This window comes from Electrophorus electricus, chromosome 5, assembly GCF_041902795.1.
Source record: "Electrophorus electricus isolate QZ-2024a chromosome 5, ASM4190279v1, whole genome shotgun sequence".
Lineage (NCBI taxonomy): Eukaryota > Metazoa > Chordata > Actinopteri > Gymnotiformes > Gymnotidae > Electrophorus > Electrophorus electricus.
The window spans coordinates 12,114,666-12,136,976 of record NC_137501.1 but is presented as its reverse complement, the minus strand read 5'-3'; the positions used below and the strand labels follow the sequence as shown (position 1 = coordinate 12,136,976).

Here is a 22,311-nt window from a genome sequence, read left to right as displayed (position 1 = left end):
ACAAGCTTCTGCAATGTCACAACATTTATTTCTGTCCAGAATTGCATTTTTCCCCAAAGATCTTGTACTGATGATCTGAGATTTAGACCACTGTGCAAAGTCTTCTCCAGTACATCCCAAAGATTCTCAAAGGGGATCAGGTCTGGACAATCCATGTGTGATGCATGTCTCATGCTCCGTGAACCACTGTTTCACAATTTGAGCCCAATGAATCCTGGCATTGTGATCTTGGAATATGCTCGTGCCATCAGGGAAGAAAAAATCCATTGATGGAATAACCTGGTCGTTCAGTATATTCAGGTAGTCAGCTGACCTCATTCTTTGGGCACATAATGTTGCTGAACCTAGACCTGACTAACTGCAGCAACCCCAGATCATAGCACTGCTCCCACATGCTTGTACAGTAGGCACTAGGCATGATGGGTGCTTCACTTCAGCAATCTCTTCTTACCCTGATGCGCCCATGACTCTGGAACAGGGTAAATCTAGACTCATCAGACCACATGACCTTCTTCTATTGCTCCAGAGTCCAATCTTTATGCTCCCTAGCAAATTGGATTCGTTTTTGCCGGTTAACCTCACTGACAAGTCGTTTTCTTAAAGCTACACAGCTGTTTAGTCCCAATCCCTTGAGTTCCCTTCACATTGTGCGTGTGGAAATGCTCTTACTTTCACTATTAAACATATCCCTGAGTTCTACTGTTGTTTTTCTACAATTTGATTTCACCACACGTTTAAGTGATCGTGGATCACGATCATTAAAGATTTTTTCCCCCACCACATTCCTTCCTCGAGGATGATGTTTCCCCACTGTCCTTCCACTTTTTAATAATGCGTTGGACAGTTCTTAACCTGATTTTAGTAGTTTCAGCAATCTCCTTAGATGTTTTCTCTGCTTGATGCATGCCAATAATTTGACCCTTCCGAAACAGATTAACATCTTTTCCACGACCACAGGATATGTCTTTAAACATGGTTGTTTAACAAATGAGAAGCTACTCACTGCATCAGTTAAGGTTAAATAACTTGTTACCAGCTGAAACATAATCACCCATGCAGTAATTATCCAATGGGAGGCTCTTACCTGTTTGCTTAGTTAAATCCAGGTGGTGACCTTTTTTTTGGCTAGGTAGCGTGTGTGTGTGTGTGTGTGTGTAATTTATTTATATATATTATATTACACACACACACACACACACACACACATACATATAATACATACACATATACATATACATACATACACACATACATACAAACTGTGATGACAACCCTAATCAATTCGCCATCACCTGCACCTCACCCTAACTTACAGACAGTGAGACAAACAAAGAAAAAAATATATACTTACCTCATAATGTCCCGGGACATGACATAACACGACATGACATAACATGACAATGGTTGACAGAGAAGGGGGTCCAAAGCAAGAACATGTGCCTGTGTAGTGGAACCATCCCCCACGACAAAGGAGTGTGCGAGACCATCGACGTGGACACAAAACACCGAAAAATGAAACCAAAATGGGAAAAACTGTTATGTGATTAATGCTAAGTGCTTCGTATACTGCGGTGTACACATACGTTACTGACACCTACGTTAGAATACCCTTTAAACGTATAATTATGACGTTTTTTTTATATTTTTTGGGGTGAGGGGAAGCAATAAATCGATTCTGCAAGTTGGCGAACCTGCACGGTGCGTGGAATGCTCCAGAGGTGAGCAGTAAGACCATAGTGGTCTTTAACTCAGAGGATCAGTCTGACTGAGGACCAGACATGGATTCTGCAGAGACAGGTCAGGTTAGAAGTGGAGTAACCCACACAATTACTCTTTTTTTTACACTTGGATACCTGGGAGAGCTGTACACAAGGGATTCTGAAGTAAATATTATTTCTGTTATAAAAAAGTTTACTCCCTAAAGTTCTGGCTACTCTTGCCCCGCCTCTTGACTACTCCGACCATGCGCACTCACCATTTACACCTACATATGTACATATATACATACGCACTATTATACATACATACATACATACATACACCCATTATACACACATACATACATACATACATACATACAATCATAAATAAATAAATACATACATACATACATACATACACACCATTATACATACATACATACATACATACACACCATTATACATACATACATACATACACACCATTATACATACATACACACCATTATACATACATACATACATACACACCATTATACATACATACATACATACAATCATAAATAAATAAATACATACATACATACACACACACATACATGCATGCATACACACCATTACACACATACATACATACATACATACATACACACAGACCATTACACATACATACACACCATTACACACATACATACATACATACATACACACAGACCATTACACATACATACACACCATTACACACACATACATACATATATACACATACACACATACATACATACATACATACACACAGACCATTACACATACATACACACCATTACACACACATACATACATACATACACACAGACCATTACACATGCATACACACCATTACACACACATACATACACATACACACATACGTATATACACACACATGCATACACGCATACAGATATACATCTGAAGATCTGCAAAGTGCTTCAGGTTCCAGGATAACTTGACAGACGTGATGTCCAAACACATTCTCTCACACAAAAACTTTAGTTGTATCTTTCTGAGGATAAACAGGGCTTCTAAACAATTGACAGTGAATCACATTACAGGGTGCAAACAATGAGCTGACTGTGTACACTAAATTGCTTTTAGTGTTTGGGGCTTCATATCAACTCCACAGCAAGAGTTTTTTTTAAAAACCTGGAAAATGAGACTAATTAATTAAAATAATTAAAATGGCACATTGCAGTGTCTTGTCACAAAATTTGCAAGACATTGCTAACTAAAGATTTTTGTTTTGAGCTAAATTTAAATGTATAAAAATTATATCACATTACCTGGGCTAACAGTTCAGTGTGTGTGTGGCATGTTTGGCATGTGTTTGGCACGTGTTCGGTGTGTGGCATGTAAGTCTATCACCCAGTAAAGGTAAAAAAAAAAACAACTGAAACAAGAAAATGTCACAACAGATCCTTTAGGAGAAAAATACAATCAGAATAAAAACAGAGCACTTCTGGGCCAAATTTCACAAATTCTCCCTCTCATGTTTCCAGCTCATTAAAAATAACCCCTGCCTTCGTGTAACACTGCAGGGTTTTAGGTGTAGTCCAGACACATTTCCGGATCAATCTTTCCACGTATGGCCATGAAAAACAGAGACTCTATCCAGACTTCATCTACTCTATGCCACATGCTTGCAGAACATTTTCACTGGTTTGCATCAGACTGCAAAGCCTCCTGGGCATGTTCTGCTCTCCACACGTCGAGGAACGTTCACTCAGTTCTTGCCGCCTTTAGGGGGTCATCCAATATCTTTCACTTGTGCTGATATTAACAGCTCTTAAGGCAGTGTCAGGGATATTCCCTGATGGAAGCCAGCGAAGGCGCGTTAATATTGGGGTGGAATCTAACCGTGGTGCAAAAGTGTCCTTTGAATTGTTATCACGTTTGAGGGTTATGAAAGCATCAGTAGAATGCGTCACTGTTTCTCCTGCTCTGGGGGTGTGTCCTGCTCCCCCGCCTGGTGTCCTGGGGGTGTGTCCTGCTCCCCCGCCTGGTGTCCTGGGGGTGTGTCCTGCTCCCCGGCCTGGTGTCCTGGGGGTGTGTCCTGCTCCCCGGCCTGGTGTCCTGGGGGTGTGTCCTGTTCCCCCGCCTGGTGTCCTGCTACCTGACCTAGTATCTTGGGGTTGTGTCCTGCTACCCGGCCTGGTGTCCTGATCAGTGAGCACATCATCCCTGGCTGTCTTTGTCCAAAGATACACTGAGACATCTTGTGAATTTTTAAAAAAATGTTTAATTGTCCACAAAATGTTTTGGCTAAAAATAGTTAGAGAGAGAGAGAGAGAGAGAGAGAGAGAGATTCAAGATATCTAATGTGCTGCACATCAAGTGTACACGTTCCTGCTTCTCATCACATCGTGTCACAGAGATTTCATTTTCTGGATTTTTTTGCCAGTCACTTTCAGTCAAAGCATCTAAACTAACAGAAAAGGAGCAGAAGGGACTTCCTTGTAGTGTCCGTTTCAGTAACATCTAAAGCGTGCAAGAAAAAGCAGCATTATTTCCTAAAACATGACAAACACAGAAACTCTCAACTAACCCCCAGGATCGACTGCCCTTCTTGTACTGACCATTAAAACACACAGGCATGGCAGGTAGTAGCCTACATTACTGTCTATGACACACAAACACACACACACACACACAGGCATGGCAGGTAGTAGCCTACATTACTGTCTATGACACACAAACACACACACACACACACACACACACACACACACACACAGGCATGGCAGGTAGTAGCCTACATTACTGTCTATGACACACAAACACACACACACACACACACACACACACACACACACAGGCATGGCAGGTAGTAGCCTACATTACTGTCTATGACACACAAACACACACACACATACAGGCATGGCAGGTAGTAGCCTACATTACTGTCTATGACACACAACCACACACACACACACACACACACACACACACACACACACACACACACACACACACACACACACACACAGGCATGGCAGGTAGTAGCCTACATTACTGTCTATGACACACAAACACACACACACACACACACACACACACACACACACACACACACAGGCATGGCAGGTAGTAGCCTACATTACTGTCTATGATACACAAACACACACACACACACACACACACACAGGCATGGCAGGTAGTAGCCTACATTACTGTCTATGACACACAAACACACACACACACACAGGCATGGCAGGTAGTAGCCTACATTACTGTCTATGATACACAAACACACACACACACACATACACACACACACACACACACACACACACACACACACAGGCATGGCAGGTAGTAGCCTACATTACTGTCTATGACACACAAACACACACACACACACACACACAGGCATGGCAGGTAGTAGGCTACATTACTGTCTATGACACACAAACACACACACACACAGGCATGGCAGGTAGTAGCCTACATTACTGTCTATGACACACAAACACACACACACACACACACACACACACAGGCATGGCAGGTAGTAGCCTACATTACTGTCTATGACACACAAACACACACACACACACACACACACACACACACACACACACACAGGCGTGGCAGGTAGTAGCCTACATTACTGTCTATGACACACAAACACACACACACACACACAGGCATGGCAGGTAGTAGCCTACATTACTGTCTATGACACACAAACACACACACACACACACACACACACACACACACACACAGGCATGGCAGGTAGTAGCCTACATTACTGTCTATGACACACAAACACACACACACACAAACACACACACAGGCATGGCAGGTAGTAGCCTACATTACTGTCTATGACACACAAACACACACACACACACACACACACACACAGGCATGGCAGGTAATAGCCTACATTACTGTCTATGACACACGTGCACACACACAGGCATGGCAGTTAGTAGCCTACATTACTATCTATGATACAAACACACACACAGTAACAAAGCTTACTACCTGCCATGCCTGTCTATGACACACACATCCAATCCCGTAAATTAGCACTGCTGTCATTTAATTTCGAATAAATCTGTTTGAACTCTCGTTCGGTTCTTTCTTGGCCACTCGCGTGGTGTTCGTTATTTTCGGACACTACACTAGATAAACGTGATCCTTTTCCTCACAGCGATATTCAGGGTCATCTTAACATTTTAAAGCAGACAGCAAAAGTTTGCATAGTCATAAACATTTGATTAAACAGTTTTATGCTGCCGTCTAAAACATCAGTATATCAGTGCTGCAGAACCGCAGTAGTCTTCGGGGTGTTGTCAGGCGCTGTGCCGATTGTCCCTCGTCGCTTCCACTACTGAGGGAGGAGTCGGACGCGCCTGTCACGAGAAAGGGAAAACACTGGAATCTACGGAGGAAAACCGGGAGAAGGTGCAGGTAGCTGAGGACATGGCCTCTCCAACACAGCACCGCTCGATTCTTCCGGCCGTGCTGGTGGTACTACTGGGCGTCTGCGTAGCACCTCTCACCGCAGATGGCCCGTGTAAGTAACTAACGTTGGCTGTGTGTGAGTGAGAGAGCTGTGAATCACGGTGCCCCACCCTCTAGCAAAGATTACACACACACACACACACACTTTCTAGCTAGTGAAGCGTCATTGATGTTGATCTCAATATTGAAACGCGGTGTGGTTATTTAGCGTGCTAACGGTTTGTGCAGCTTTTCCTACGCGCTTCTGGAAGAACGCCGAGGAAGGGGCGAGTGCGGTGGCGTCACGTGCCCCACACTCCAGGAGAACGTGACGGGTGGCCGGATGACGTAAACTGAGTCTCCCTATGCCGAAAAAAAAAGGGTTTTGATATTTACGGTATTCTTGTCAAAACAAACCCTGAAAGATAATCCGTTCTGTAACCGAGCGAACCAGCCAGCGCGCTGATGTTTGACGTCAATCCATCCACCGGAAAGGTGCGTTGGCGCGAGCCTTCTTTACGTTCAAACGGGTCTTAAAGACGTGATTTTGCCCCTCAGCCTCCCGAGCCCGGCGCAGGGCTCCCGCGCTGAAGATGGACGAGGCGGCCGTTTCCGTGATGAACGAAGTGGACACGGACCTGTTGCTGTCGGCGCTCTCCGACCGCTGCTATCAGGTGGCCGCCCCGCACGCCTCTCTCTGTTGCCATGGTTATCGCTGCTACGCTTTTCTCGTGGCTAGCGTGCGTGCTCTTTCTACCCCAGTGTTTGCCGCAGCCCGTGGGACTCGTGCCCGCCGCCCCGGGGCCAGGCGTACCGACCACGGCGAGCTTCACCGTGGGCACCCAGCACGCGCTTACCCTGCAGCTAAACAGCACCCCAGGGAACTCCGAGCTCTGCAGGTATCCGGCACGGCGTGTGTGTGTGTGTGTGTGTGTGTGTGTGTGTGTGTGTGCGTGTGTGTGCACCCGTTTGTGTATCGTGGCGTGCTGCTGCAGGTTCCCTGTAACTTCGTTCTCCAGCCGACAGCACGAAGCGCTGGAGACTAACCCATGTTTGCCCCTTCTTCCTTACACCCTACGGCAGAGTGCATTTCCACTTTGGGGAACACGGGAACTATTCTCTGTGGGTGAAGAGTCTGAATGACCCCGCCCAGGCCAACTGCACCATGATCACGGAGACGGAGCCGGTGAACAGCTACCTGCGTGAGTCTGGCTGTGTGCTGGAAACGGCGGCATCCTCATTAAAGGGCAGTTGCCTTCATCAGCTTGCACAAATGACGCGATGTTGTCAAAGTTCTGTGTATGTGTATGTCTGTGTCACTATATATATAATCTCGCTAGGTGAGTAACTGTACTGTACTGTGAGAGATGTAGAGATAGTCAACATTTGTAGTAAAGTACAGTTTCCACAGAAACAGAACGTTTCAGACAGAGAAACAGATCCTTCATCAACTGTGTGAGCAAAGTGCTTATATAATGAGAGAAATTCTATATTAAAAAAGGTAACTGTTTATCTAGGGTTAGTTTTTACCTTTCGTCACATGCATCGTATTATGCTAAACAACATCATTATATAACATCAAAATTGAGCTTCTGCAGCAAAACACCTGCGTACACACACACACGTCTGAGACATTTCTGTCTTTTTTCAGCCATCCTGCTGGCTTTCATCACGTTTGCTGGTTTCTATGTGCTGGCTGCCATTTGGAACACTGTCATGGGGTAAGAACCGCCCCCCCCCGAGAGGGAGGGGGTTGCAGGGGTTCTGGAGGGTAACAGGGGGTTGGAGCGAGAGGTGTGGGGGTTCTACTCCCATAAACAAAAAATGATAGTAAAGTGGGTTGTTGGAGGAGTCACTGTGTGTGTGTGTGTGTGTTTGGTTGTTTGTCTCTCCCTGCAGGCTGGACTCTGTGAGGAACTTCCTCCATCGGTTTGGGAGCACCCTGGAGGCTGATAGACTCATCAACTCCGTGAGAGACTTTCTGTATTCATCATTTCATTCACACTTTCATCATTCATTCATTCATTCATTCATTTGGGGTTTGGCACTTACACTCTCTATCCTATATGCTATATCCAGCTTTTTAAGTTTCTTCATACTTCCATGTTTAACCACACCCACATCCTATTTTTGATTTTTCATATTGCTTATTCAGCTTCATTAGTGTTGGCTCATATATGCATTTTGTCGTGTGTGTGGTAGGAACTCGGTACCCCCGGGCGGAGTGAGGAGTCCTTGACTGAGGTGAACATCCCTACCAGCTCTGGACGAAGACTTCACTCTCTAGACACCTTCCGAGGGTGAGGGATCTCTCTCTCTCTCTCTCTCTCATACCAGTTAGACAGACCTTCCTGACTCTTGATGTGTCTGTCAGTGTGTGTTTCTACACCAGAGCGCATGCCATCACCCCCCGTTACAGGCTCTGGACCTGCGCCGTCACCCCCGTTACAAACTGCGTCACGTAAAACTTTCCCTCTGCGTTTGTCATGTGTAAATGTTGTTAAGAATGTTTCTGAAGGTTGTGAAGTAGTGACGTTAGACTGGGTTGTCTGGTCGTAGCGTTGGAAGTGTCTGTGGGTGATGGTGTGTCTGATTGGTCGGAAGCGTATGTGTGGGGCGGGTGTCTGATTGTTCGGAATGTGCCCGTGCTGCTGTGCCCACTAGGCTGGCCCTGGTTGTCATGGTGTTTGTGAACTACGGAGGGGGACGCTACTGGTTCTTCAGACACGAAAGCTGGAACGGTGAGTCTCAGACTGTTCTCAGGTCAGATTTGGCCTCTCTGATTTGTTGGAGATGTTTCATGTGGGCTGCATATGCAAGCTTTGAGTGTGACTGTGATGCGTTTCCTCCGCAGGACTGACTGTCGCTGACCTGGTCTTCCCCTGGTAAGGTCATGTGACCCTGTCTTCAAACAAACATGTTTATTGTCTGTGTATAAAATCATCGCTAACGTAAGCACATGGGGCGTTGTGATCTGAGAGTGCAGTTTGTGTGCGTCCGTCTCTCCTACAGGTTTGTCTTCATCATGGGTACGTCCGTCTCTCTCTCCGTGAGTGGCGCTCTTCATCGGGGTGCCAGGTGTTCCCATCTTCTGTGGAAGATCTGCTGGAGGAGTGTTCAGCTCTTCCTCATCGGAGTCTTCATCATCAACCCCAACTACTGTGCTGGGCAATGTGAGTCCCTGTCACACTCATGTGACTTCAAGTGATGGATGGATTTAAATAATTGTGCGTGTGTGTGTCTCTCTGCAGTGTCCTGGGACTCCTTGCGTATCCCTGGCGTACTGCAGCGTCTGGCCTTCACCTACCTGGTCGTAGCTGTGATGGACGTCTTGGTGTCCCGCCTCCGTCCGGCCTCCACACCTACAGTGAGTGAGCCAGCCCCCCCGGGGCCACACAGACTCCGAGCCCCGCCCACGCAGACGTGGTGTGTGTTCTGAAGTGAATCTGCCCCTGTAGGAGACCTGGTGGTACACCGTGCACGACATCCTCTTCTGCTGGCCTGTGTGGGCACTTGTGGTCGTCATGGAAACGCTCTGGCTGTGTCTGACCTTCTTGCTGCCTGTGCCCGGTTGCCCGAGGTATGGGGGCGACGTCTTAATGAGGGTTAAACTCAGGTCAGGAAGGCAAGTGTGTGTGTGTGTGTGTGTGTGTGTGTGTGTGTTGTGCTTGGACACAGATCAGATGTTTTGAACGCAACCAGTTGGACCAGAACCTACCAGAACTTGACACACACACACACACACAGGAGACAGGGGTGTGGGGTCCAGGGACGTGGACTAATCATCCCTGTTCTCACTCAAATGAGCTTTTTACCAACAGAAAGAAGAACTGGGACGTTCCCGCGGAAACGCCTCCATTTCACACATTCGTCTCCACGAATCTGCAGAAACATGAATTTACTATCAAACCTCCCGTACATGAGAGAAAATAAAATAAAACATGCAAATACGTGTGTGTGTGTGTGTGTGTGTGTGTGTGTGTGTGTGTGTGTGTGTGTGTCCTCAGAGGGTATTTGGGCCCTGGTGGCATCGGGGACGTTGGCCTTCACCCTAACTGCACTGGAGGGGCTGCAGGCTACATCGACCGCTGGCTGCTTGGAGAGAGTCATATTTACCAGACCCCTTCCTCACGGGCACGCACGCTCGCTCGCACGCACGCACGCGACCAGCTACAGCTACAGTGACGGCAGCAGCTGTTCTCTGGGGTTGAACCTGTGACCTTTTGAACCACAGGACAAGAGAAACACTGCAGGTGTCGTTCAGACACTTCAGAGACCTGAGATTACAACTCTCTCTCGCTCTCTCTCTCTCTCAGGTGGTGTACCAGACCATAGTGCCCTATGATCCAGAGGGAATTCTTGGCAGTATTAACTCTGTACTGATGGCATTCTTGGGCCTCCAGGTCAGACCAGAGTAGTCGATCACTAACATTATTGTTCTGAGTCTCCTCCTCTTGTAGAGTGTCTCTGTACTGTGTAAGGCTGCAATAGGCATAAGACACCCCTTGTGTGACACAGTTTGGACAGGTCAGGACACACAGTGCATAGAAACTGTTCCAGTATGACTGAATTGTCAGGTGTGTGTTTAGGCTGGAAAGATTCTTCTTCACTACCGGGACCAGCACAGACGGATAATAATGCGTTTCCTCATATGGGGATTTGTTCTGGTGAGTATTATTGTAGTGACTGTAGTCATGGAAACGTATCAAATTCCAATGAAAATATGTAAAACGATGGTGGATTTATGTATTTGAATGTAAATGTCCCCGTCTGGTACGCAAGTTTTGGCTCCGAATGAAAATGGAACCTCATTAATGACATTCGCGCCTGCCAGATTTTGATGCTTGGTGATTGGCTTCATTTAAATGTAAATGCAAATTGGAAAATGTAAATGTAACTGGATTAAACAGAGGTTTCCAGAATGATTTTTCAAATGTCATGTAACTTGTGTGCGTTCGCAATCTGTAATGAGGCATTTGAAATTCCATTATCAAAGAAATACAAACATAAGGAAGGGAAAGGGCGCCCCCAGCTGGCCGTTATGTGCACTCGCTACCGCACTGGGCCTAAAGATGAAGTAGACAGTGAGCCGTCATGGTTGGAAGAATCACACCGGTGCTGTGGTGTCTTAGTCCCTGTAGTGAGTGTTGTTCTTCTCCCTGTAGGGGGTCATCTCTGCCATTCTGACCAAATGCTCCACAAACCACGGCTACATCCCCATTAACAAGAACCTGTGGTAAGCCATGCCCAGCCACACTCACTCACACTCAGGAATAAATACCAATGAAATGGTGGTCTCACTACTACAACGACCACAGCCGTCGTTCACTGGAATAACGCAATTTGATAACCACCCCAGTTATTGTGACCTTTTATATTAATTTAGTATTTAAATCATTTAGGATGCTTTTTTTTGTTTGTTCATGAGTCTAAAGTTATCTGTGTTTGACAAGCGTTCTGTGGTCGGTGTGTTTTACAAGCGTTTTAAGGTCAGGCTGTGTTACCGGTGCAGGTCTCTGTCGTATGTGACCACGCTGAGCTGCTTTGCCTTCGTGCTCCTGCTGGTGGCGTACTACGTGGTGGACGTGAGGAGATGGTGGAGCGGCACGCCCCTCGTCTACCCAGGTGAGCACACCTGCCACAGCTGGACACGCCCTCACACATCTGGCAGGTGCCGTTCTGCAGTACCCTAGTGTCTGCCGTCCTCTCCACAACCACAGAGTCCTTAAAGAGACCAGTCAGAAGTGTCGGGAAGTGGATCCCCGAAGACGAAGGTTTGTTTTGGCTGGGTTATGTGGACAAAGCTGTCCAAAACTGAGCCAGAGACGCACACAACAGCATGTCTGCAAGACCATGTAGGCGTCGGGTCTGTTGTGAATTTATACAAACCACTGTGAGAACCACGAAGAAAGACCATCTGAACAGACAGTGGATGTGAACAGTCAAAGAAACAAAATCATAAGAGTATATTAAATATGTTTGACTACTGCTATGATATTAAGAAATTCAGATTTAAGTTTCACCGTGTAGTCAGGGTTACAATGCCTGGTCAAGACAATTTGGCTTGGATTGGCCTGGTCAAGATAATGTTATTTTTACACCTTAACTGTGCTGTCCAGAAGCTTGTGAAGGAGATGAGAGAATTGCTTCCATTTTAATGGAGTTAACCAAATAGCAAAACGCACAAATGGACCTCCCTGACCTTATGTTTTTGACCTCTGTGTTCTAAGGGATGAACTCCATCCTGGTGTACGTGGGCCATGAGGTGTTTGAGGGCTACTTTCCCTTCCGCTGGAAGATGAGAGACAGCCAGTCGCACGCCGAGCACCTGATCCAGAACCTGGTGGCCACGTCCATATGGGTCCTCATCTCCTACGTCCTTTACAGGAAAAGAATCTTCTGGAAGATTTGACGACTGCTCGTGATCCGGCACACTGACCCGTGGGTCTCCATGGAAACGACGCAACTTTCTTCCTCCCTTTCCCCCCCTTTTTTTAACTCCTCATTCAAAGACCCGCAAACTGTGCGTGAAGGGTTCAGGACACGTGTCCCAGATGGGCCACACGCACGCACGGGGTGTGCATCAGGAGGACAGACGGACAGCGGAGGTGAGAACAGGCAGAGACGTTGTGGAGGGACACCTTTCAGGTGTGCTTACCAGGACAGCTGAAGGGAGGACGATTTGAAGGCTTGGAGCAGAGGGATTTCACAGTCGTTCATCGTGAGATGCAAGACTTGAATGTTACTGGCTTTAAAGTCCTGTTTCACTAGACGGACAGTTCGCCCCACCCCGCTTAGATAAAAGATAGAAAAGGATGTGTTTACAGATATTCGTGCACTAACACTTCTAAAGCAGGGTCCTCATTACTAGTCGGGTAACCTGCTCTTCAAGACACTAAAATAATAATGAAAGGAAGAACAGTTATGCCAATTTAATATATATTTACTCTTATATACGTTACTGCATAATTCATTCTTGCATCAGTTAATGTAAATTTGCCAAATAAAACATTTGTTCTAAGTGGAACTGGGGAAAAACTGTTGCCAAACTGGAATAATTTCAGGTGCTTGTTTTTGTGAATGTGTAAATTCTTCTGATATTCTAATTATATTCTGAAATTGTACTGCACATCATTTACTTTTTTTTTTATATTTTATAGTTTTTGAACATTAGGAAATGCTATTGGCAAACGTTTTTCATTTAAAAAATAAACTGTCTAACCTTATTTTTACACTTGTCAGACTGCTGTAGTCTTGTTGTACAACTTCAGATACTTTGAACAGATTGTCATGTGTTAATTGTAAATTTTAATACAAGACTGTCAGTAAATGCAGAGCTGGGTGTAACTGATCAAACTGAAAAGTCCAAAGTATCAATCATTATGCAGTCAGATTTTGCATTCTTTCATAACTACAGCATTTAGTCTTTAGAACTCCTGAGAGCTCTTCGCTGTCATATTTCATGGTCTGATATTACTAGTACACATAGTAAAAAATTTGTGCACTTTTGTAGTTTCAGAAAAGGAACAAAGTGATGAGTTCTGAATGCTTGCTAGTCTCCTGGAAGACCAGAGGAAGTCGCAACGCTACCTCCATACCATGCCTTCTCTGCGGGGGTTTACCTCCAAAGCCAAGCCTGCTCCACAGGGGTTTACAGAGGTCAGTGGGTGCAGGTTAAGATTTCTGAAGTCTGGTGATATGATGATAACTTTATAGAACACTACTGTGGAAAACGCAAGTGTAATTCATCCCCTCGTAATGAATACGTAGAATGTTCAAACATCTGAGACAAACCCCCATGGTGGTCTTAATCACCTCGTGCACAAACTCTTATGGTAAGAAGGTGACATTTTAAATGTATTTATTTTTGGGAAAAGGTGTGCCAGCAAGATCTCTTAATTTTGTGTTATAGTACTATTAAGATATGTCTAATCAATGGAAAGGACAGCTAATTGTATACAAATTGTTGACAAAAAATGTAAAACCCATCTGGAAATTAACATTTAAAAGATGAACATTATTGAAACATTTAAAACATTACTAAATGAACAATTAGCTGAGAGTTTCTCTTTTTCGCCTAAAACCATGTTGCAACATGAAAAGAGGCGTGACCTTTTAAAAAGCACAATACGTCTATAAACAGGGGCGTGACCCTTTAAACAACGCAAAACGTCATAAGCGGGCGTGACCCTTTAAACAACGCAATACGTCATAAACGGGCGTGACCCTTTAAACAACGCAATACGTCATACACAGGGGCGTGACCCTTTAGACAACGCAATACGTCAGACGGACGGAGGAAAGGCGCACGCGCATTAAAAACAGGAAGTCCATGACCTGATGTGGACGTAAGGCGTGAAAGCGCAGAAGCGGTTTTTTGTTTTGGACGAACGAACGGCTAAACAATGATTACACGGTAAAACTCACGCGCTGAGTGAACGTAGAGTTGGAAGAAACGGTCCGTTTGTGCGCGAGAAGTGATCGAATCAGCCTGCAGCTCGTAATGATGGCAGAGTGCGAGCCCTCCGAGAACGCGCCGGAGCCAGCGCCGACAGGGACGGACTTGAGCTTGGCGGAACCTTCGCTTTGGCTGGGGAGGAACCGAGCCGGACCCAGCCTGGGTCTGATGTTGAACCCCGGAGGCGCGGTACGGATCTCGGACTCGACGGAAAGCGTTCTCACGGAGCTCGAGGCGGAGGGCTGCGGCGAGGACTCGCTGCTGCTGCCGGGACTGACCGGAACCCAGTCCCCTCGCGCCAGCAAAGACCGGAGGCTGATGCGCAACAGACACAGTTCCTCGTCTGATAAAGACAACTTGGCTTCACCCGGTGAGAAGTGCGCCGCATTTAGACAATCATTTAAAAAAATAATAATAATAATTAAACGTGAGTGAGAATCACATTTGAACTCGGTGTCCTTTTAAATTGTAGCGTTCGGCACGGTGCGAACTGATTGCAGGACGTCCTGCGCGACCGCTGTGTAATTATTAATGACCGGCTACTATTTTGAGCAGGCACACGCTGGCTGGACTGGCCGCAGGCGCCGAGCTGCACTTTGCTTTCGGGCCAAGGTTAGACTCGTTCGGCTCAGATCGCACCTCGAGCCTCACTGATGTTCTCACGAATGGCGTTCGTGCGTGAACTTTCACAAGTGGTCAGACGTGACATCAGAGCTTCCCCCCCACCCGTTCTCGCGCGCCTTTCTATTTGAAGGGTGTGGTTGTAAATGGAGCTGCTCTTCTGTCCATGTCGCTAAAGGCTATATGTCGCCCCACGTCACACCGGTGGGGTAATCCAGGGCAGCCGTGCGCGTTCTGCCGTCTGGCCCGGGGGCTTGAGACGTCGCTGAGGACCACGTGCGCGCTCTGGGGAAATTGATGAAATGGGTCGGAATTCGTGGCCTGTACGCCGCGCGCACACGGCCAGCTATGCAGAGCACCCTCCGTAAAACCGCGTCTGTGCAACCGTAACTTGTCGGTTAACGTCTAGTAAACGTTATGCACCGCTTCGGTGCGTTTTCCATTTCTTCCTTTGCGCGCCGCTTCCTCGGATTGCACCGCTACTCTTAGGCCGAGCGTTTCCACGCACCCATGGCGCACGTTTTCATACGCGAAACGCTCACTCCCTGCTGCCTATTCTCGCATGAAACCCATTTTTGGTTGAACAAAATAAAACAATCCCATTAACGTTCACACATCCTATCTGCTGCATTTTACAACGCGACCATTTTTGTTCCGTGATTGCTGATGTTGATGTTTTTCCGCTCTGTGTGTGTGGTTAATGTAGACCTCATGTCGTTTCTGTAGCCTGCTCTACCTGGGCGTTCTCGCTTGGACCCACGCGTCGCCCCTCGCACTGCACATAATTGACGTCAGACAGCAGCGCGAGGCGTATCATTTTAAATGTGTTTTTCAGATCCACTGCGGCAAAGATCTGCTGCGCTCGCGCGCGCGCACCTTAATTGGGCTTAGCCTGACCTCCAATAAGGATGTTTCGTCTCCCCGTGCGCCTGTTAACGCACAATCGCATTTGGCGTTTCCAAAGGAAACGGTGCACGGTCCGGTTAGTTTCCATGGAAACCGCACATATTCAGGCGCTAATGTCAGACGCGCTAACCGCGCTCGAGCGGTCTTACCGCTCCCAGCGGATCTCGTGTGCAATGAGTTTGCAGGAAGTTTTGTAACATGGGTCACGTTTGTTTTGTTCCCTTAGCACGCAGAACATGGGAGTTACGTAAGCAAGCGATAACCCGTCCAGCACTGCATCTGGGATTGCTCTCTGCACCCAGGAGCGTGTATATACACACACACAAGCGATAACCCGTCCAGCACTGCATCTGGGATTGCTCTCTGCACCCAGGAGCGTGTATATACACACACACAAGCGATAACCCGTCCAGCACTGCATCGGAGATTGCTCTCTGCACCCAGGAACGTGTATATACACACACACACAAGCAATAACCCGTCCAGCACTGCATCTGAGACTACTCTCTGCACCCAGGAGCGTGTATATACATACACACACACACACACACACACACACACAAGCAATAACCCGTCCAGCATTGCATCTGAGACTACTCTCTGCACCCAGGAGCATGTATATACATATACACACACACACACACACACACAAGCGATAACCCGTCCAGCACTGCACCTGGGACTGCTCTCTGCACCCAGGTGTGTACACGTGTACGGGTGTACTGCTGTACCTCACACGCCTCTTCTGCTTTAGGGTATACTACTGTACCATCGCTTAGACACACACACTCTCAGCTGGTTTGGGTTGTAAGGCGTTTTTGTATGGAGCCAGTATGATTTGTTTTGATGGTTTGAGTTGTGGTCCCACGGTTCAGTGTTTCTTGCTCACGGACTGCCTCGCCCTCGCAAGGACCCAGAACGTACTGCTAGATATCAGATCCTTGGCTGTTGGGCATGTTCTGCTCTGGTGCTGTGTTTTTTACTACTGATGTAATGTTGTGTAATACTTAAGTATTATAACTTAAGGTTTCAATTTAAATCTCAGTCAAAGGTATGAACACACCCAGATTATCCAGTCAGCAGCATGAAGTTTTCCTCCACTGTGTTTCTGGTGACTTCTTTATGGTGTGTTTTCATGTCCGTTACACATCATAGCACTGGTACGGAATTCTGGCCGTATATGTCAAATCCAGTTCTGAATTTTGTAATGACTGGCAGCTAAAGGATCTGTTAATTGGCTTGTCCTTACACCTGACTGCTGGATAATTGCACAGTTAGTTGGCAGTTAATGGATCTGTTAATTAGCTTGTCCTTACACTTGACTGCTGGATAATTGCACAGTTAATTGGCAGTTAATGGATCTGTTAATTAGCTTGTCCTTACACCTGACTTCCTGGAGAAGGGAGACTGGAGAACTAGCTGCCTGTGACCGCTCAGGCCTGGGGATTGGACACCTGTGACATTTTGTGTGTGTGTATATATGTGTGTGTGTGTGTAGGTAACAACAGCGGGGATTTTAACCATTTTCCTGAGGACCCCCACTTTGGGGAGATTGTGCAGCGGGCGGAGCAGGCGATGGAGGCAGGGGTCTTCCCTGAGAGAATCTCGCAGGGCTCCAGTGGGAGTTACTTTGTCAAGGACCCCAAAGGGGTAAGGGGGAGTGACTGTTGGGGGCTGGCCGTGTATGTTTGTGGGCGTGTCTGTTTGGAAAGCCAGGTCTTCTGGCTTTAAAACTACACCTTTTAGCTACGCGCTGTTTGACGCGCGTCTGACCTCCCGCCACACAGAAGATCATCGGTGTGTTCAAGCCCAAGTCAGAAGAGCCATACGGCCACCTGAACCCCAAATGGACCAAGTACTTTCACAAGGTCTGCTGCCCCTGCTGCTTCGGACGCAGCTGCCTGGTGCCCAACCAGGGCTACCTGTCCGAGGCGGCTGCCTCGCTCGTCGACTGGAAGCTCGGCCTGGACATCGTGCCCAAAACCAAGGTGTGTGTGTGTGAGATTTTTCTGCCTCTTGTACAGGGTGCAGCAGCTCAGACAGGTGGAGTAACTCCACCTTTCTGCCTGTTGTGGTAAAAGTGCAGTGACCTACAGAAGTGTGCAGGGCTCGCGGGTGGTTCAGAAAGACGAGACGTAAAGAGTTTTTCCCCCCTATACTCGGTGAACACGCACGTGTCCTCTGGCCTTTTAAACCCAGCGTGAAGTCACCTTTAACCCTTGAGGTTCTAGTTTGATCTAGTTTGCTGTGGCAGAGTTTTGGAACGATGATGTAAACAAACAGGAATATTTACAGTGCATTTGTTACGATTTTTGGAATGAAAACTTATGAGTAGTACCTACGCATGCAAAGTTATTTTTACACTGGTCCCGGTTAGAGGCGTTACATCGTCTGTGACTTTGGGACAAGTTGCTGGTATGAAGTCTTCTGTCCTCACAGCTTACACGTGAGCGACTTCATTGTTTCCTTTCTGTCGGTTTCCCCCGTCCAGGTCGTGTCTCTGGCCAGCGAGACGTTCCACTACAACGCCATCGACCGGGCCAAGTCTCGGGGGAAGAAATACGCCCTGGAGAAGGTGCCCAAAGTGGGGCGTCGTTTCCATCGGGTGGGCTTGCCGCCCAAGGTGAGGCCCCGGTCAGGCGCTCTCAGCTTACGCCATGTCTGACTGGTTAGTTTCCCAGCCCAGTTCACTTGGTGGGTTGGGTGGGTGTGTGTGTGGGTGTGCCGTATTTTAGCTACGGTTGCGATTTTTTGATTGCCCTATAAGGTCACACATTTAAATAAGTGTTCCGGGTTTTCTAAATTTGTACATGTGGCCCATCCTTGGATTTCTTGGACCTTCTTGCATTGTAGAATAACGTTTTGAACAGTCATTCATGTTAAAGTGTGTTTTGGCTCTTGTATCCTTGCACTGCAAACACCGGCTCAAATTTGGACCCGATTTTCCATAGCCGGTGTTTCATGCGGCCAGGTGAGCGCTCACTGATGAGGTGGTTCGGTGGACTGCTGTAGCGTTTGTTACTTTATGTCTGTGGTTCTGGAGATTGATGAGGGGGGTGGGTCACCTGTACGTCTGTGGTAAACGCAATGCCCTGTCTCAACACCAGGTGTCATGTAGAGAACACGCCTTTAATGAGGTTGTGACAGATCTGCTTCTTTTTGTGTGCGTGCTCACACCATCTCGCATTCATTCTCCTGCCCCAACTAGTTCTCTGACCATCTCGCCCCTCCCCCGCCCCACGCAGTAGGACTGATCCAAGGCGTATTAATAGGCACGCGTTTGGTAGTAGCCGGGGTAACGTGCACCTCCGTGTCCTGCAGGTCGGCTCTTTCCAGCTCTTTGTGGAGGGATATCAGGAGGCTGATTATTGGCTGAGGAAATTTGAGGCAGAGCCTCTTCCTGAGAATACGAGGAAGCAGCTGCAGTCTCAGTTTGAGAGGCTCGTGGTGCTGGACTACGTCATCAGGAACACGGGTACGCACACACACACACACACACACGCTGGACTACGTCATCAGGAACACGGGTACGCACACACACACACACACACACGCTGGACTACGTCATCAGGAACACGGGTACACACACGCTGGACTACGTGTTCACTTAAACCATGATGTGCTTGTAGTTCTGTGGTTCTTGCTTGTGTGTCTCTGGTTCAGATCAGAGTGTTGGAGCAGTAGAACTAATGCACACCCCGACTTGTGTGTGAATGGGTCATTTGCAGAGCCTCAGTGTGTGTGAATCATGTCGGCATGTTAGCATTGCTGAACTAGTCTTCAGAGGCTGGTGGTTGTTGTTGATGTGGTCCTAAAGTCGTGTGTGTGTGTGTGTGTGTGTGTGTGTGTGTGTGTGTGTGTGTGTGTGTGTGCGTGTGTGTGTGTGTGTGTGCGTGTGCGCGCGCGCGTGCGCACAGACAGAGGAAACGATAACTGGCTGATTAAATATGAGAAACCAGGAAGTGAAGATCAGTCGGAGAAGGTGTGCTACACAACCCCGTGTCACCCTACAAACACACACACACACGTTCCTTTCACTGTGACTTTTTGTATACATGTGTATAAACAGTAATTTTATAATCATGGTAATGCATATCTCGTTGTGTTTTATCTGTAAGGTTTTTTTTTTATTATTATTGCTACAGTTTCCATTACTAAATATTTTTAGACTTGTTCTCTGGGTCTCAGGGCAAGTAGACATGTTATTAAAAATGAGGCATTTACAGGTGCTTGTACTATTGTTACCAGATTCCTCAGTCATAATGTTGAAATGTCCAGTGAAGTCTTGATTTCAGTACTTGCAATAGATCTCTCTGGGCTTGTTGAGCAGGGCTCTGAATGGTGTGAGCCTAAGGAAAGCGTCATCCAGATCGCAGCTATAGACAACGGCCTGGCCTTCCCCTTTAAACACCCGGACGAGTGGAGAGCGTGTGAGTCCCACACACCATCAGTCCTCCATGTGGTGTTGGACTGCTGTGCATGCCGAGTAAAGTGTGTGTGTGTCTGTGTGCGCATGCAGATCCGTTCCACTGGGCGTGGCTGCCCCAGGCCAAAGTGCCCGTCTCCCTGGAGACGAGGGACCTAGTGCTGTCCCGCATCTCTGACATGAACTTTGTACAGGACCTGTGTGAGGACCTCTACGAGCTGTTCAAGGTTACTGCACGTCACCTCTCACTCCCTCGTCCATCCGTCTGTGTAACCGAGCTGTTGGAGCACACCGGGGACGTTTAGCTAACAGCAGCTGTGTGACTGCCTACACTTGCTTCTAACAAAGCAACTTTACTGTTTAAAGTCTGCTTTGGGTGTCATTTTGCATACTCTGCTGCGTGTGTTTTCTCCAGCCGCTCCTGTCTGCCTTTCACACACTTCTGAAGCGTCTCTATTGTTCTTGCGCTGTCCTGCTTTAGTTCTCTGCTCGTGTGCCCTAAACACTCTCACCCACTAACAGCAGGAGCGTTGTTTCATCCAGCATGTCGCACTGTTTGCAGACCGATAAGGGTTTTGACAAAGCCATGTTCGAGAAGCAGATGTCAGTCATGAGGGGGCAGGTGAGTTTCACCCATCCTGCTGTTTGTTCTTCTTTAAACTTGCCACACACACACACACACAGACACACACACACACAGGCAGCTTCCAGAATCCTGACTCCACCTCTGCCACCTGGCACAGATCCTAAACCTCACCCAGGCACTGAAGGATGGCAAGAGCCCCATCCAGCTGGTGCAGATGCCCCGGGTGGTGGTGGAGCGCAGCCGGGGGGGTGGCCAGGGCCGCGTGGTGCAGCTGAGCAACGCCTTCACCCAGACCTTCCACTGCAAGAGGCCCTTCTTCACCTCCTGGTGACGCGGCACCACGGCAACGGGAGGCGGGGCTGCCGGTTCCCCCGGATCTGTTTTTGGAGGCTGGAGACCGAGAGATGGTACGGGAGCATTGGGTCTGTGGTGCTGGACACGCACAAGGATAAGGGGAGGAGGGTCGTTATGGCCCGGGTCACGTGGGGTGGGATGGAGGTTGCCATGGAAACATCTGCATCTCCTCTTTGTTGCTAGGGTTAGTTGTGGCAATGGCGCAACTGGCAGTTTTTTGGGGGTTTTTTTTTTTATAAACTAATAAATATATAAATACTTAAATGTATGAGGAATGAAGTACAGAACTTTAAGACTTGAATATGAAAACTTGTTTTGCTTGAATGTAACCTGCAGAGTTTACATTTCACATTCCTCTTGGACATGTCAGTACCAAGGGAATGAACCATGGTATTTTGATACGATGAATGTATTTACTGGGTTCTGCGAGGATGCTGTTGGTATACACGCTGATAAAGATGCTTTTTAGACTCAGAGAAGTTAAGTAACTTCACGTGAACCTGTGTATGCACCTCGGTACTTTTTCACAGGACTTTAACACGAACCTGTGTATGCACCTTGGGACGTTCTATTCCTTCTCAATGGTTGTTTGTTGAACTGTACATTTTAAGTGACAAGTCAATAAAGCATTGCATATAAAACATTGTCCATTATGACTCATGATTTCTGTAACATCTAACAATGTCCTGTATCTATGGTTTCGATGATGGCCCTACCATGTCTTAGAAGCTGTAGGTTTTTTTTTCCCCTAATGAATTTAGTCTCT

General features: G+C 47.2%; 2 protein-coding genes across 2 annotated transcripts; both read left to right on the top strand.

Annotated features, from left to right (window-relative positions):
* The first annotated feature begins 6,073 nt into the window (after positions 1–6,073).
* hgsnat (heparan-alpha-glucosaminide N-acetyltransferase) lies at positions 6,074–13,420 on the top strand. The gene is made up of 18 exons (XM_027031978.3): positions 6,074–6,267; positions 6,753–6,868; positions 6,957–7,093; positions 7,278–7,396; positions 7,846–7,915; positions 8,094–8,163; positions 8,397–8,494; positions 8,859–8,935; positions 9,049–9,079; positions 9,207–9,367; positions 9,446–9,561; positions 9,653–9,774; positions 10,202–10,328; positions 10,511–10,597; positions 10,784–10,861; positions 11,360–11,430; positions 11,707–11,819; positions 12,425–13,420. Exons 1-18 carry the CDS (start codon positions 6,174–6,176, stop codon positions 12,604–12,606), a joined length of 1,869 nt encoding a protein of 622 aa, XP_026887779.2. The 5' UTR covers positions 6,074–6,173; the 3' UTR covers positions 12,607–13,420.
* A 1,079-nt stretch (positions 13,421–14,499) lies between these two features.
* pi4k2b (phosphatidylinositol 4-kinase type 2 beta) lies at positions 14,500–22,186 on the top strand. Its single transcript, XM_027031977.3, has 10 exons — positions 14,500–15,022; positions 17,678–17,829; positions 17,967–18,167; positions 18,671–18,802; positions 19,501–19,654; positions 20,097–20,161; positions 20,510–20,609; positions 20,699–20,832; positions 21,168–21,227; positions 21,349–22,186. Exons 1-10 carry the CDS (start codon positions 14,698–14,700, stop codon positions 21,520–21,522), a joined length of 1,497 nt encoding a protein of 498 aa, XP_026887778.2. The 5' UTR covers positions 14,500–14,697; the 3' UTR covers positions 21,523–22,186.
* Positions 22,187–22,311: the final 125 nt, after the last annotated feature.